Source organism: Lolium perenne, chromosome 1 (assembly GCF_019359855.2).
Source record: "Lolium perenne isolate Kyuss_39 chromosome 1, Kyuss_2.0, whole genome shotgun sequence".
NCBI classification, from domain to species: Eukaryota; Viridiplantae; Streptophyta; class Magnoliopsida; order Poales; family Poaceae; genus Lolium; species Lolium perenne.
Window position 1 is genome coordinate 232,760,029 of NC_067244.2, and position 13,937 is coordinate 232,773,965.

Consider the following 13,937-nt stretch of genomic DNA (forward strand, 5'->3'; position numbering starts at 1 on the left):
CTCCATTTATGGTCACCTCTAGAGCGTGTGGAGAACCTCGACCTATTTATGGAGGTGTCTACACGATTGAAGGATGCGGCGAGGGATAATTTTACCCTACTTGATTGGCAGCATAATCTACGGATTGGCCCTCCCCCTCCATAGAGACTACCTTGCTTTAGACTTGGTTTCATTTCGAATGCCTTTTATTTTTATAACTTTTGAACTAAAGCGATGTGTGCATCCTAATTATGCAGAGGCTGAGTGTAATGCTTAAAACTTTTGAGTAATAAAGCGCCCATTATCGAAAAAATACTATCTATGTACAGCTTACAGGGATGGGCGACAAAGGGCGACGTCAGAACTCGAAACCTCCATTCAGTTGAACGGATAAAGATGGTCTTCCCATGTTATCAAGGGGTGATTCCAAAGTGATTACTACCCCAAAACTGCGGATTTCACCATTCATCTGGTATAATAGTTCTCTTTTCTGAGAGCCCTATTGATCTCTAGCTAACGTCTTGGCGGGGTTCTCCGATGACGGTAGGGGCCGACAGAAGATCGACACCGGCGCGCATGGAGGGGGTGTGTGGCGTAGGGAGAAGGCACTGCATCGGTGATGGGTTCTCCGGCGATGGGCGTGGCTCATGGAAGGAGCGAAGCCGGTACGGGGCGGGGAAGAGAGCGGCTGCATGGTAGCACCATGTGCGGGAAGAAGTTGCTAATTGCATTTTTTGGGGAAACTTTTGTTGTTGGGAGGGGGTGAAGAGGTGTCACTCTCTCCACACGGGGGATCAGAGGTTTCGACCCCCCCCCCCCCCCCCCCCCATGCTCGGTGATGTCCGTATTGTAGATAGTCTTTTTTTTCGAAATAGATGGCCTTTTTTTGTAATGTACTTGTAGATAGTCTTTAACGGTATTTTTTGGAGAATGGTAAGGTATACCAACTTTCTGAGAAAATCACGTTTGAAATAAATGTATCTGACATAACACTAATAAGAAAATTAAGGTACGAACAAGTACATTACAAAAAAGGCCATGGCTAGATGTCAATCTAGTACATTTCAAGTAGTAAGATGGGTCTTTCACTATGTCCGACCTTTCCATGTATGAAACTAACGGGGTAGCATACATCTACTCTTTCTCGGTGATCAAAAAATAGAGAGGACTGTCATGGCACAAGTCCTCCCCGAAGAGACGGAAGCAGGTCTCCTTGAAGGCCCATATCTCGACAACGTCGCCGACCTTGAAGCCGCACTTGCTAATGAAGTCCATGTAGCCTTCTCCCTTGATGACTGTGCCGGCGCTGCTATCCCAGCGCGACAGCTGCAGCTCCCTGATGCCGGCGTGGGGCTCCACCACGAGCACGGGAAGCCCGTCGTGCTTCTTCCCCTGTCTCTTGGCCCGCTTCTGCCCTGGGACCTTGGGCAGCTTCGGCTGCTTGGGTGGTCTTGGGCACTGCTCATGCAGGAGGCTAGCGGCCTTGCGCTCCAGAGGGGAGAGCATGGGCCGGAGGTTGCGCATGACGCCCTCGTTCGGCAGACGGAACCGGTTCTGGTGCCCGTCCAGGTCGGTGCCGGTCACGGTCTTCTCGGCGATGAAGTGCACCGGCAGGTCGAAGCGGAGCCTCTGGTGCGGGAGCAACCCCCTGCGTAGCCATGGCGGCTCGGCGCGGATGACGGCGGGAGCCATCTTCGCCTTCTTGGGGGCGAGGGCGGAGAGCGGGACGGCGTTTATGGGCTCGCGCGATGGCACGAACGGCACCAGAGCTCTGGCGGATGCCTGGGCGACGATGGCCTCATCGTTGGCCCGTTTCTGGTGTGCTATGGAAGGGTCGTAGAGAGCCAGCGTCGTCGTCGGCTGCTCCTCCGTGCGCCGCCGCTTGCAGCCGGCGTCGTGCGGTTCCATGGAAGTGGCAAGGGAACGGCTGGTTGCGTCGACGAAGCACATGGTCGTCGGCGAATGCGTGTTCGTCGGTCGACTTAGCTGCTCGCGGTGGCAGGCAGGTCGTCCCGGCGGCGGTGGGCGATGGATGGGGCAACGGATGGTTGCAGGCCAGGAGAGCGCCGTGGTATATATATCCATGGAGCGATCCATGGCGAGTCTGCAGTCGGAGTCCGGTGTCACGAACCCGACCAATTGGATACAGGAGAAGGGGATTTGGGAGGGAAATCTAGGGTTCGAGGAAGGACAGAAGCAGGGGGTTAGAGACGTAGACGATAGTTCAGCTCTTAATTCATCGATGGCCACACAGTTGTCTCGGTTCTGGACATATAGCCCCCACGCACTGCCAGCACTAGCTGGACTTTCATGACATTACAAGGCACTCGGCCCAACTGGCATTCGGCCTGCTACCAACGATCAATACACACATATCAGTAATAGTCACAGGACGTGACAATCCCCTCTTGTTCGGACGAGGCATGTCCTCATGCCAGTGCGATCCTAAGCGTGGAGGAAGACACCTGCATCGCTTCCATGGCAGTGTCCAACTCCTTATCTTCTTCGACCACCATCGTAGCAGGTACATGTTTCTTCAGCAGCGACACATGGACCACCGGGTGAATTTTGCTCGATGCTGGAAGTTCCAACCTGTAAGCGACAAGACCAACACGAGCCATTACCTTGTATGGGCCAAAGTAGCGAAGTGATAGCTTTTGGTTAGAGCGGGAGGCAACAGATTGTTGAATGAATGGTTGCAGCTTCAGGTACACAAGATCACCAACATCAAACTGGCGCTCAGAACGGTTCTTGTCTGCTTGTGCTTTCATGCGTTGTTGTGCTCGCAACAGTTGCTGACGAAGAACTTCATGAGCTAAAGCTCTATCTGACAACCACACTTCCAAATCTGGAGCCTGACATCCAGATGTGTCTGTGATGCCCAGATGTCTCGGTTGATGTCCATAAAGCACTTGGAAAGGGGTGCGTTCTAAGGAAGAATGATAAGCAGTATTGTACCAATACTCAGCAAGAGGAAGCCAGTCAAACCACTTTTTTGGACAAGTATGGACGGCACAACGCAAATAAGACTCCAAGCATTGATTTAGCCTCTCCGTTTGTCCATCGCTCTGAGGGTGATACGAAGAGCTCATATGAAGGGAAGTATCAGACAAACGAAACAATTCCTTCCACAGAGTGCTTGTGAATATCTTATCACGATCTGACACTATAATTTTTGGCAGGCCATGCAGGCGATAGACGCTGTTGATGAAGAGTTGCGCCACTTGCAGAGCTGTAAAGGGATGAGACATCGGTAGGAAGTGCCCATATTTGGTGAAGCGGTCAATAATGACTAGGATCACATCACAGTTGTGAGATTTCGGCAAGCCTTCCACGAAATCCAGACTAATCATTTCCCAGGGTTCAGTTGGAACTGGCAATGGTTGCAACAGCCCCGGGCTCTTGACATGTTCTGATTTGGCTTGTTGGCATACTGTGCACTCTGCCATAAATCTGTGCACCGACTGTTTGAGCTTCGGCCAAGCAAACAAATTCTTCACTCTCTCATACGTGGCACGCATGCATGAGTGGCCTCCCACACCACTGCAATGTAATGCCTGCAAAATATGATTCTGGGCTAATGCATTATTTCCAACCCAGACCCGGCCGTTGTACTTGAGCAATCCAGCACTGAGAGAAAACCCTTCAGCATTTGAATGAGAGTCACTCGCACTCAATTCAGTGATGAGTTTCTGAGCTTCTATGTCCTCGGAGTACCCCGCTTGTAGGTTCTCCATCCAGACAGGAGTAACTTGAGATATAGCCGCCACCAGGCCATCATCGTGTTGCCTAGATAAGGAATCAGCCGCTGCATTTGTAATACCTTTCTTGTATTTGATACTGAATTGTAATCCCAACAACTTAACAAATGCTTTGTGTTGAATTCCTGTGAGCAGTCTCTGATCAGTCAAGTGTAGCAAACTCTGGTGATCTGTCATAATCACAAACTCTTTATGTTGAAGATAAGCTCTCCATTTATTGACTGCCAGAATTATAGCCATGAACTCCTTCTCATATGTGGACAATGTTTGACTGCGAGGACATAAAGCTTGGCTTAAGTAAGCTACAGGATGCCCTTGCTGCATCAGTACAGCTCCAATCCCTGTGTTGCAAGCGTCAGTTTCTAACACAAATGTTTGGGAAAAGTCAGGAATCGCCAACACAGGAGCTTGTGCCATTGCTTGTTTGAGTAATTGAAATGCTTGCTTTTGTTCAGGTCCCCACAAGAACACCACTCCTTTCTTGAGCAACAAAGTTAATGGTCGAGCTAGAATGCCATAATGCTGGATGAACCGTCTGTAATAGCCAGTAAGACCCAAGAATCCCCTCAATGCTTTCACAGATGTTGGTGTCGGCCATTTTGTCACAGCAGTCACCTTGCTCTGGTCTGTGGCTACTCCGTTTTTTCCAATCACATGCCCGATATTCCAATTCTTGTTTGGCGAAGGAACATTTGCTGGACTTGACATATAGTTGATTCTGCTGTAACAAGGTAAAGACGGCTCTCAAGTGATTAACATGAGCATCCAAGGTGGGACTATAGACTAGGATATCATCAACAAAAACAAGCACACATTTGCGCAGCAGCTCGGCAAAAACTTGATTCATTAGACCTTGAAACGATGCTGGTGCATTGGTGAGGCCAAATGGCATCACCATGAACTCATACAAACCGTGATGTGTTTGAAACGCAGTCTTGTGTTGTTCTCCCGTAGCTACACGTATTTGATGATAACCTGAGCGTAGATCTAGTTTTGTGAACCACTGTGCCCCAGCTAATTCATCAAGCAGCTCTTCCACAACAGGCACTGGATGTTTGTGTTTGATTGTCAACAAGTTCAATTGTCTGTAGTCAACACAAAATCTCCATGTGCCGTCCTTTTTCTTCACTAGTAAGACTGGGGATGCAAACGAACTGACGCTGCGTTGAATGATGCCGCTGGCAAGCATCTCCTTAACTTGATTTTCTATCTCAGTTTTCTGTTGAGGGGAATATCTGTACGGCCTAGCCTTGACAGGTTGAGCTCCATGCACTAGGGGGATCTTATGATCAGCTGATCTAGATGGAGGTAGGTCAGTTGGTTTACTGAATATTGGCGCAAACTCGGCGATCAATTGTTGAATAGCAGGTTCTAGTGTTTCCTTGTTATCATCTTCAACCACATCCAGTTGGTATGTCATACCATCAGGTTTTAAACACACTTGTACCATATGTGAGATTGCTCCTCGACGGTGTAAGCCCTGAAGCTTTGGTAACTGCACCGGCTTGCAATTTTTTATGTTGTCTTGCACCCCATATAATGAAATCCTTCTGCCTCTGTGAGTAAAACGCATCACTTTTCGCCTCCAATGCACCCACATAGGACTGTGATCATCCAACCAATCGTGTCCTAAGATCATATCATAGCATCCCAGAGGAAGGACTTTCATGTCTTGTTGAAACGTGTGGCCCTGGGCACACCATTCTAACTGAGGCACAAAATGGTCGCATGCCATCTTTACTCCATTTGCCACCACATAAGTAGATGGCGGCATCTGCTTTCGAGTACATTGCAATTGATCCACCAACTCAGAATTGATAAAGGAGGATACACTTCCTGAGTCCACAAGAATTAAGATCTGATGTTTGCCAATCGTCCCTTGTACTATGAAAGCCCGTTTGCGATTAGCATTTCCCACTGCAAAGTTGCCCAACATCATAAAATTGTCCTCCTCAGATTCAACTGATTTGTTGCTGGTACTATCAGAACCATCCTGGATCTGCAACACTTCCAACATCTCTTCAATTATGTGGAGAGGCACAGTTGGTGGACACTTGTGAGAGCGGCTGTATTTTTCACCACAAGTAAAACACAGATTCTTGCTGCGACGGTAGGCTCTGAGTGCTTCAACCTTATCATCCACCTTGACAGTTTCAATACGCTTGGTTTCAGTTCGAGAAGAATCATCATTGCGAGATGACCACTTAGTCTTGCCACTATCCTTGTAATCAGTTTTTGAATAGAATCTCTTCTTGCAAGGTACAGCTTCTTCTTCCTGTAACAGTGCAAGCAAACGAGCAGTTTCTAGATCTTGTGGCCTATGGAGCCAAATGGCTGATCTAATATCTTCACGTAAACCAGCAACAAACTCATCAACAAAATGTCCCTCATCTAAATGTGGATTGTATAACAGTAACTGGTGTCTAAGCCTAGCAAATTTATCCCAATACTCAGACACATTTCCAGATTGTCTAAGCACACGCATCTGATGTCTATAACTTGCTTGCATGTTTTTACCAAAATAATCATGCACTAATCTACACATCACACTCCAGTCCTCTACACGCCCTGTGGTTTCGACACTCTGAAACCACAGCGCCGCATTGCCCTGGAATCCTAAAGCAGCATAGCGAGTGTGCAAGCTGGGCTGTATGCGGAACACCTCAAAGTATGTCTCACATTGTTGCTGCCACAACTTAGGATTCTCTCCATCGAATTTTGGAAACTCGATTTTCGGGGCTGGAGCACGCACACTCTCTTCACGATAATCACCAACATGAGAACGAGTAAAGGCGTAGTTCGAATTCACACATGTGCCCGGGGTTGGCAACGGGTTCCCAATGATACCCGGAGCGTCCCCCCGGAATAGATTTGCAGCGCGGCGGTCATGTGCCCCATATCCCATCTCGTGAAGCATCCCGAGCGAAGAAGAGGGATCCATTGTTGTTGCAGCACCTGGGGGTATGGCCGCAGCAGCAGTGGTTGCTGCAGCGTGATTTGTCGATGGAGCGGCTCCTGGCGGTGGCGTCGCCGCAGCCTGGCGCGCTGCATCCACCACCCTCGCCTCCATCGCCTCCGTCCGCGCCTGGATTCCTCGGACCGCCTCCTGGGTCTCGATCTGACCCGCCTTGAGAGTATTGAAGCCATCCAGTAGCTGCTTCATCAGATCCGTGAGGCTCTGATTCTGCTCAGTGACCCCCGCCATGGCTTGAGCCACTTGCGTCGTGATGTGCTCCTGGACTTGCGTCTGATTCCTCCGTGGCGCTAGCTTAACGCAAGGGTTTCCCCCTAATCACAACCAACTACACGAGGGTGTCTCATGAGAGAACTTTGCGCCAAAATTCCGAAGAAATTTGGCACCCTTGGTGTAGAAATCCGAGGATTTCGGGTTGCGAGATGGGAATTTTACGAAGCCTGCTAGGATGGAAATAGCTCTGATACCATATTTGTCACGAACCCGACCAATTGGATACATGAGAAGGGGATTTGGGAGGGAAATCTAGGGTTCGAGGAAGGACAGAAGCAGGGGTTAGAGACGTAGACGATAGTTCAGCTCTTAATTCATCGATGGCCACACAGTTGTCTCGGTTCTGGACATATAGCCCCCACGCACTGCCAGCACTAGCTGGACTTTCATGACATTACAAGGCACTCGGCCCAACTGGCATTCGGCCTGCTACCAACGATCAATACACACATATCAGTAATAGTCACAGGACGTGACATCCGGCTCCGACTAGAACACGAGATGTCATTTGCAAGCGGCGGGCATAGCCAGCTGGGCGTGTGCTCGAGTTCGCCTGTGATTCCCATTCCATAACTCGACCAATTCTACGCGGTTTGCACTTTCCTTCCAAAAGACAAACAGAATTAAACTGCGTGGATGCACAAATAAAGGATAAAAATATGAATTCACTCTTAAATATTTGAAGAAAAAATTATGTCTCCGAACAAGTTCCTAGTCACATCCTGAATTCCCGTTTCATCGGTCGAGATCCCGGCCGTCTTTTTTATACTCCCTCCGTCCCAAAATATAAGACGTCTAAGGATTAGTCAAAAGTCAATATTTTTAAAGTTTGACCAAATTTATACACAAAAATATGAACATTTACAATACTAAATCAGTATCAATAGATTCACCATAAAGTATATTTTTTTAATATGTCAATTCGGTATTGTAGATGTAAATATTTTTTTCTAAATATTTAGTCAAAGTTAGTAAGGTTTGACTTTTGACCAGTCCTTAGACGCCTTACATTTTGAGACCGAGGAGTAGACGTAATGGCTTCAGTAAGATCACTCAGCAAATCTCAACTTCTACAAAGTGAAGCCCACTTCTCTCTAGTGTCGCTCACAGGAGGCGGCGCTAGGGAGGCAACCCAAGCCGTCCTTCTTCGACCCCCTCCTTCATCGCCTCCCTCTCGTCACCGCCGCCGGTGGTGGCAGGGTCCACCCATCTCCCTCGGGTCAAGATTGCACGCTTGGGCTCTATGTTGGTAAGAGGCGTTGTGGCTCCGGTGGCGATATGGGAGTCTTCGTGGTGCGTACGTGGCAGCAACGACTATCCAGGCACATACCAAGATGGTGGTGGCGAGGACGGGGTTGGCATGCTCCTTGCCCGTGTGCTACGGAGAAACACACGGCGAAGAAAACGCGCCGTTAGACTGGTTGGAAACGGAGTTCCACTTTTCTCTGCCGTGTGTCTTCGTTCGACACCCGGCAAAGAGGCTTTGCCATGTATCCGAGAAAATACACCAGGCGAAGATTTTTCGCCGGCCAGGTCTTCGCCGGGTATTTTTTATACCCGTCAAAGATGTCGTTTCCTATAGTGTTGGACGGTGGCATGTAGTGCTACTGGCTAGGGACGTCAAGGGATTTGGCCCAGATCTAGGCACATCTATGTCCGATCTAGGTGGGGCGGGCCCTCGGATGGTGGACCGCGCTCACGACTCTTAAGTGGAGTTGTGTGGCGGTCTCTCCCTTCGGCCATGTGAACGGATAAGATTGGGGCAGCAGGCAATCCTGGTGTTGGTGGTGCTTCAACAAAGGTATCTCGCAGACCACGATATGGAGGCCTAACTCGAGGACAGCGGGCGGTTCGAGTTCTCAAGACCAATACAAATATTTTTTCGGGTGAAAGCTCAGCGCAACTGCGGCGATGCCTAAGAGTGTCGCCATAACCGACTTGGGGCGCCGTTGTGGGTACCTTTTCTGAGGTAGAGATTCGGGTGAAAACCCTCAACAGTCGTGGTCTCGACGACAATGGCGCACATTACCCTCTTGGATGCATCATTGTCCAGCTCCGATTCATTTCTGTCGTTTTTTGTGTCATCAGTGGCAATATTTGTTCTTCGTGTACTTTTAGTTTGTTTATCTTTCATATTTCATATGCTATGTAAGAGGGTTTCATTATCGTCTTATATCGGTACGGCCATTGTGGTTTGTTTTATAAAACGGGGCGAAATGTTGTTTTGAGGAAATCTCACAAGATCAGTATGTTCTGAACTTATGTTAGAACAAGTACATACATATAAAAAAGTTTCTACCTTAGATTTCCATCTACATTTGAAAGAAAACTAATTATGGTGTGTTTCCTCTCCAAGCTGGCGTGGTAGGAGATATAAATTGTCTATTTGGGGTAAACTAACTACGATATTTGATAACTTCTCTTTGTCTAAGTGTCCAAAGAAGCACGGAGTTGCATCCAGACTTCTCTAGCTTATTTCCATCATTTGATCCTCTTTTTTGAGAAACATACTAATCTCTAGCTACGTCGTTGGGGTTCTCCGATGACAACCGTGGCCGATGGAAAAAACGACGCCGGCGTGCATGGAGGGGGATCCACGGCGCAGGGAGAAAACACTTTATCGGTGATGGCTTGATGGGTTCTTTGGTGACGCCTTCGGCGGGGTTCTCCGGCGACGCCTGCAACGGGTTATCTGACAATGATCGTGGCTCACGGGAGGAACGAGGCTGATACGGGGCGGGGAAGAGAGCGGCTGCGCGGTAGCACTATATGCGGAAAGAAATTTCTAGTTGCATTTTTGGGGAAACTTTTTTGGGAGGGGATGAACAGGTGTTGCTCTCTCCACCCGGGGGATCGGAGGATTTGATCCCCCAGGGGATCCAAGGATTTTAATGGTTTCCTAACGCAGATAGTTTTAGCAGTATTTATCTCGAGAGTGCACCGTGTAAGGTGTACCAACTTTGTGAGGAAATCATGTTTGAAATAAAGGTATCGAACATATGTAACACTAATAAGAAAATTAAGGTACTAACAAGTACATTACAAAAGGCCATTGCTACATTTCAAAAAGTTAGATGCGTCTTCTACTATTTCGAGCCTCTCCCTATATGAAACTAACGGGGCTACTCTTTCTTGGTTATTAAAAGATAGAGAGGACTGTCATGGCACAAGTCCTCTCCGAAGAGACGGAAGTAGGTCTCCTTGAAGGCCCAGATCTTGACAACGTCGCCGACCTTGAAGCCGCTTCTGTTGATGAAGTCCATGTACCCTTCTCCCTTGATGACGGTGCCGGCGCTGCTATCCCACCGCGACAGCTGCAGCTCCCTGATGCCGGCGTGGGGCTCCACCACGAGCACGGGAAGCCCGCCGTGCTTCTTCCCCTGTCTCTTGGCCCGCTTCTCCCCTGGGACCTTGGGCAGCTTCGGCAGCTTCGGTGGTCTCGGGCATTCCTCCTGCAGGAGGCTGGCGGCCTTGCGCTCGAGGGGGGATAGCATGGGCCGAAGGTTGCGCATGACGCCCTCGTTTGGCAGACGGAACCGGTTCTGGTGCGGGTCCAGGTCTGTGCCGGTCACGGCCTTCTCGGCGATGAAGTAGACTGGTAGGTCGAAGCGGAGCCTCAGGTGCGGGAGCAGCTCACTGCGCAGCCACGACGGCTCGGCGTGGACGACGGCGGTAGCCATATTCGCCTTCTTGGGGGCGACGGCGGAGAGAGGGGCGGCGTTTATCGGCTCGCGCGATGGCACGAACGGCACCAGAACTCGGGAGGACGCCTGGGCGATGATGGCCTCGTCATTGGCCCGTTGCCGGTCTGCAGCAGAAGGGTCGTAGAGAGCCAGCGTCGTCGTCATCTCCGCGCGCGGCCGGTTAGATCCTGCGTGGTGAGGCGCCGTTGTCGTGGTAAGGAGATGGCTGGTTCCGGCGACGGAGCACATAGTCGATCGACTTGCCTCGCGACGCAGGCGAGCTAGATGCGTGGCGTATCTCGTATGGTATGCAGGCGGCTTTCGCGATTGATCGAAGGAACAATGGATGGAGGCAGAGGAGGAGAGCGCCGCAATATATATCTCCATTCCGTGTCCATCTCCATCCGGAGCTCGCCTCCGACTAGAACACCCCGGCAAACTGGCAAAGCCAGCTGAGCGCCATCGAGTCCGTATGAGATTCCTTTTCCTTTTTTTTTGTTTTTTTGTTTTTTTAGTGGAATATGAGACTCCTCTTCCACATCCCAATATATGGAAAATGGGCTAGCCCGAACTGATAGTAGGGCGGATATGCTGGACGATTCCGGCCCATCATCATTTTTAAAAGACTAGTGGAGTGCCGTGCGTGGCAACGAATGCCAAATAACCTGCACTTCGTTCGGATCGTGGCAACAAAAACAATATTTACTTTTTTTATAATAAAGAGAATATATTAATATTGGGAGATACAAATTACAACAACGCAATACCCTTACGGTAGTACGGATGCACACATCTAAAAAAGAAAAAAGAAAAATACTAAGTTCGTTACGGTATTCAAGCGCTAGAAACAATACCTCCACCATCAAGACAACACTTGAACTCAATATACTCCAAAAACGAGACCTTTCAAAAAGGAACAATGCACAAGCCTCACCGTCACCCGATCAAAAGATATTAGGTTTTCTCCCTAAAGGTACTTCCTGCTCTCAAAATAATGCTTTCAACACGGACATTGCTAGTCATAACCAATTAAGGCCAGACTTTGGATTTTCACCCTGAAAGGTAAGACTCTGAACTTACCTGTGTTGCCGCTCCCACTTGCATACTGATGCTACGAACCCAGAACACCAAGCAAGTCCCTCAACATCACAGCGACTCGATCCTCCATTGTTAGTCCTCAAACTCGGCCTTCTTGATGTTCTCCGCCTCTGGTTTCACCATGGACTAGAATGGCATCTGATGGCAACATAGAATAGAGCTTCTTGTCGCTCCCTCTAGAACCAAATGGTCAGAATAAAAGCATGGATGCACACAACCAAATACCACCCGATCCAGCAAACTCCAGGCATAAGGTGCACTATTACATTCGCCGACGGAGCCTTCTGGTACTCAACACTCCAGCGAAATCCAGTAGGACATGCATCAGGAAGATCTTCGTCTTGGCATGCGACAAACCCTGGGACCGCCGCCATTATTTAGGCCGACCCCCACGCAACCGGCCATCCTCATCGTCCGTCTCACCTGAAAGTCGGCAGAGAACAAACGACCCTGTGATGTGCGCGGGAGCCAGTAGGCCATGCAAAAGCCCTCGACAGGTGCGAGACCGCAGCCCGCCAAGCCCATCTGGGCCTAGATCAAGCCATGGCCTAAGCGCCGCCGGCAACAACCATCAAGGTCATCGCTGGCAGCAACCACCGAGATCTGTCGTTGCCCTAGCAGCAGGCATCCACCGCACCCCACCACAAGCCGCACCGCCCCAGGCCCTACCACATCGTAACAGTACGGAGGGCCTAGGCGGGAGACCTAGGCCTGCAGCATGCCTCCATCGCCGGACGAGACAGCCGCCTCATGGCCGAGGAACGCCGCACCGACCGCCTCCCACGACCATCTCGTAGACACTTCCCCAGCCGCATCTTCGACGAAAACCGGCCGCAATACCCCACCCCCATCACCTTAGGTACCAGGGGGCGCCGACACCTCGGCCGACTGATACGTCTCAAACGTATCTATAATTTCTGATGTTTCATGCTTGTTTTATGTATCATTGTCACATGTTTTATATACATTATATATCATTATTATACATTTTCTGGGACTAACCTATTAACAAGATGCCGAAGTGCCAGTTCCTGTTTTCTACTGTTTTTGGTTCCAGGAAAGATGTTCGGGCAATATTCTCGGAATTCGACAAAACAAAAGCCAAACCTCCTATTTTTCCGAGGGACACACGGAGCCAGAAGGGCAAGCCAGGGGAGGCCCACAGCCTCCTCCCCATAGGGCGGCGCGGCCAGGCCCATAGGCGCGCCGGGGTGTGGGGAGCCCACCTCGGGACTCCACCGACATCGCCCCTTTGCCTATTTATACCCCCACGACGCGAAAACCCGAGAGAGATCGATCATATTCCAGAAGAACTCCCGGAGCGCCGCCGCCATCACGAAACCTAGTTTCGGGGGTCAGAAGTTCCTGTTTCGGCACCCTGCCGGGACGAGGATCGATCCCCGGAGCCTTCTCCATCGACGCCACCGCCTCCATCATGCTCCGTGAGTAGTTCTCCCATGGACTGCGTGTTCTAGTAGTAGCTAGTTGGTACTCTCTCCCATGTATTTCAATACAATGATCTCATGAGCTGCTTTACATGATTGAGATCCATCTGATGTAATTGGTGTTGTGTTTGTTGGGATCTGATGAATTATTACATTATGATCAGTCTATCTATATAAGTTTGTAAAGTTATTGTTGCTGCAACCTTGTTGTGTTTAATGCTTGTCACTAGTGCACGAGTGACATGATCTTAGATTTAAGCTCTATAATTATTTGCTTAGATTGTATCTACAAGTTGTTTGCACATGTCTATGTCCGGAACCCGAGGCCCCAGAGTGATAGCAACTGGGATAACTGGAGGGGATGGCTTAGATATGAGGATCCCATGTTTTCACCAAGTGTTAATGCTTTGCTCCGGTGCTCTATTAAAAGGAGTATCTTAATTACCTATCGTTGCCTATTCGACGGTACCTCGGAGGAGGGATCCTCACGAGGGGGAGAAGAAGTGGGGGCCATAGGGCGGAGTGCACACGGGACGGTGGTACGCGAGTTACCCAGCTTCGGAACACCTGCACGAGGACAGGGCCTACTGCTGCTTGTCTGGAATTATCTGGGCGCTTGCGCGTTGTTACAATGAGTTGTGGTTGTCCCTCTAGGGCTCCCGGGATCCGGCTTATATAGGCGCACGGATCTAGGGTTTACATGGAGAGTCCTAGCCGGAATACA

At 49.7% G+C, this 13,937-nt stretch overlaps 1 protein-coding gene across 1 annotated transcript; it reads right to left on the reverse strand.

The window, feature by feature from the left end:
- Nucleotides 1-4,191: 4,191 nt before the first annotated feature.
- Nucleotides 4,192-6,945, reverse strand: LOC127337818 (uncharacterized). Its single transcript, XM_051364264.2, has one exon. It carries the CDS (start codon nt 6,943-6,945, stop codon nt 4,192-4,194), a length of 2,754 nt encoding a protein of 917 aa, XP_051220224.1.
- Between the last annotated feature and the right edge of the window lie 6,992 nt (nt 6,946-13,937).